Here is a 2,421-nt window from a genome sequence, read left to right on the forward strand (position 1 = left end):
AGTCATTATTTAACTAAAACTACAACAGTGACATCTAGCGTCCGTAACACGCACTGCAGGGAGCTCTCACTAGGCCGTATTCGGTTATAATCATAGGCTATAATACTCACGTCTCTAAGGACTTGGCTGCACACCTTTTTTATTCTGTGTATAGTGCATTGTGAATCACAACCCGAGTTTTTGTTATTGTCTGTATTAACATAATAAGAATAAATAAACATGTACTGCAAAATCGCTTCAACAAGGTAAAGAAAAACTATAACCGAACGCAGCCCTCCGGTCTCCGGTCACATGCTAGGCAAGCTGGATCAGCTGACATCACCCAGCTTCTCCTTTCAATGCTCTCGTCTTCTCCATCGACCGATAGCGTGTCTTAAAAACAGCGTTATTTCGTTTTCTTAGCGTCAAATTGTTAGATTGCAGGCGAGGATATCTCGCTGATCCCGCAGGTTAGACGGCCGGATAGATGCTGCTAGAGTGGATGATGAACGGACACGCTATTTTGTACACGGGGGTCACTTTGGCCTTCTGGAGCACCATACTAGTCGTCGGTAAGATTATATTTTTTCCTTTAAAAAAAATCTGAATATTGGAATTAATGAATTAAATCTTATATTTCCTACACTTATGTAACAATGTCCGTGTAGTCAGTCGTTCTTTCTTCATGGAAAAGCGTGTTTTTTGCGTTTGACAGTTAGAATTTGGGACCTGGCTATATCCTGGGACACGAGCGTCTGCAGCTGTTTCCATTTGTTTGCTAGCTACTATTGATAGGTTAAAAAAAATGGAGATAATGTTATTCATGCATGCTATTAATTAATTAAATGGAGACGCCGAAATGTGGTGCTGAATATATTTCACATTTCAAGCGAACTCCTCTTGTATCAGAAGTCGCTATTTTAGTATTTATTGCTACTTAACGTTAAGCTAACGTCAGATAACGTTAGCTCATAGCTAACCTCTTACAGCAAAACATGTCGGAGGTTTAACCGTTGGACGAGAGTGTTTGGGGTTTATTTTGACAAATGTTAGTTCCAGACTTATTTTGATGGGATCCTGGGTTGGTACTCTTTCAGCATTTAACGTAATTTGACGTGGCTAACGTTAGCTGGTTAGCTGTTCATGTAGCTTTAAAGCTACACAGCTGGCGGATTGGAAACGGTCCCAAACAGGAACTGCAGCAGTTTTCACGTGAGAGTGAGCTATCACACCGAAGTTAGAACTTCTTTCCATGACTTTAGCACATACATGTGACACTGTTTCACACACCGCTCATTATTAATGCGGTAACACACTGTACATGTCTGTACTAAAGGGCTGTCACTCACACATACACCAAGCTTACTTGTAAATATGCATCAGATTGACCTTTCTTTACGTTTGATATGATACCTTTTTGTTTCCATAGGTCTCTGCTATACCATATTTGACCTGGGATTCCGCTTCGATGTGGCATGGTAAGCAATCTTGGAATAAAGCTACTTTGTTAATTAGTATAATTTGGGTAACTTTGGGATAAAACGATGTTTAATTGTGGGCCCAAACACTGACACAAATATGACTGCTCAAGCCATATTTTTCTTATTCTGCCATCTGTTAGAATTAGACGGTACAGGAAAAGATACCCTGTTGATGGTCTTGCTTGATTTGTTAACTGATTTCTTTTAGTGACATCCAAGCAAAAATGCCAAATGTGTTGTTTTGAACCACTCAAATGTGAAGATTTGTTGCCTTTAGGTCATGTTCAATAGGCGATGATCAGGCAGTTTCTGTTGAGTCTTCTAACCCTTCCTGACAGTATTCCCTTGCAGAAAATTCAATGTTAAAAGAGACTGTTTACATTTACAGTAACAAAACTACATTGACTTTCCCTAGATCGCACCATGCTGAGAATATCACTATAGTGCAATGCAACAAATACCAGTTTCAATCTGTTCAATATAGAAACAGTATTGCTTAAAACAAATGCGTTCATGTTTTGCTGCTTGTACACTTTTCCTTGTAAAGTGTAGTTCATCAGCTGTGCTTCTTTGCTTGCAGGTTCCTCACAGAGACCTCTCCTTTCATGTGGGCCAATCTGGGCATTGGCTTGGCCATCTCTCTGTCTGTGGTGGGAGCAGCCTGGTGAGTACCTGACAAGGAGCACTGGTTACAGTGGTATGTCGGATGTGTGAGGCGGGTGTGGTGGTACGTGAAGGCCTAGAATGCAGCAGTGATTTCCTCCTCCTCGACGCACTCCAGAAAGTACATCATGTGGAAATGTGGAACTGGAAAATGTTAGAATTGGCAACTTAGGAAAATGCTTGAGTATTGTTTTGGATAATGTTGTGTTCCTTTTTTAGTGTCTGCAATTAACTGGTGAATCATAAACTAATATGGCGGTTATAACAAAACACATTTGATGAGCTTTATTTATATATA

The 2,421-nt window shown here is 40.1% G+C and overlaps 1 protein-coding gene across 1 annotated transcript in view; it reads left to right on the forward strand.

Annotated features, from left to right (window-relative positions):
• Window positions 1-283: 283 nt before the first annotated feature.
• The window catches only part of atp6v0b (ATPase H+ transporting V0 subunit b), a 7,591-nt gene continuing 5,453 nt past the window's right edge, over window positions 284-2,421 (forward strand). The window contains exons 1-3 of the mRNA XM_031865480.1: window positions 284-551; window positions 1,409-1,457; window positions 2,041-2,124. Of these exons, the coding sequence (XP_031721340.1) occupies window positions 467-551; window positions 1,409-1,457; window positions 2,041-2,124 (218 nt within the window). The 5' untranslated portion in view covers window positions 284-466. The remainder of the gene's footprint in view (window positions 552-1,408; window positions 1,458-2,040; window positions 2,125-2,421) is intronic.

This window comes from Anarrhichthys ocellatus, unplaced genomic scaffold (assembly GCF_004355925.1).
Source record: "Anarrhichthys ocellatus isolate YVR2014 unplaced genomic scaffold, GSC_Weel_1.0 scaffold32, whole genome shotgun sequence".
Lineage (NCBI taxonomy): Eukaryota > Metazoa > Chordata > Actinopteri > Perciformes > Anarhichadidae > Anarrhichthys > Anarrhichthys ocellatus.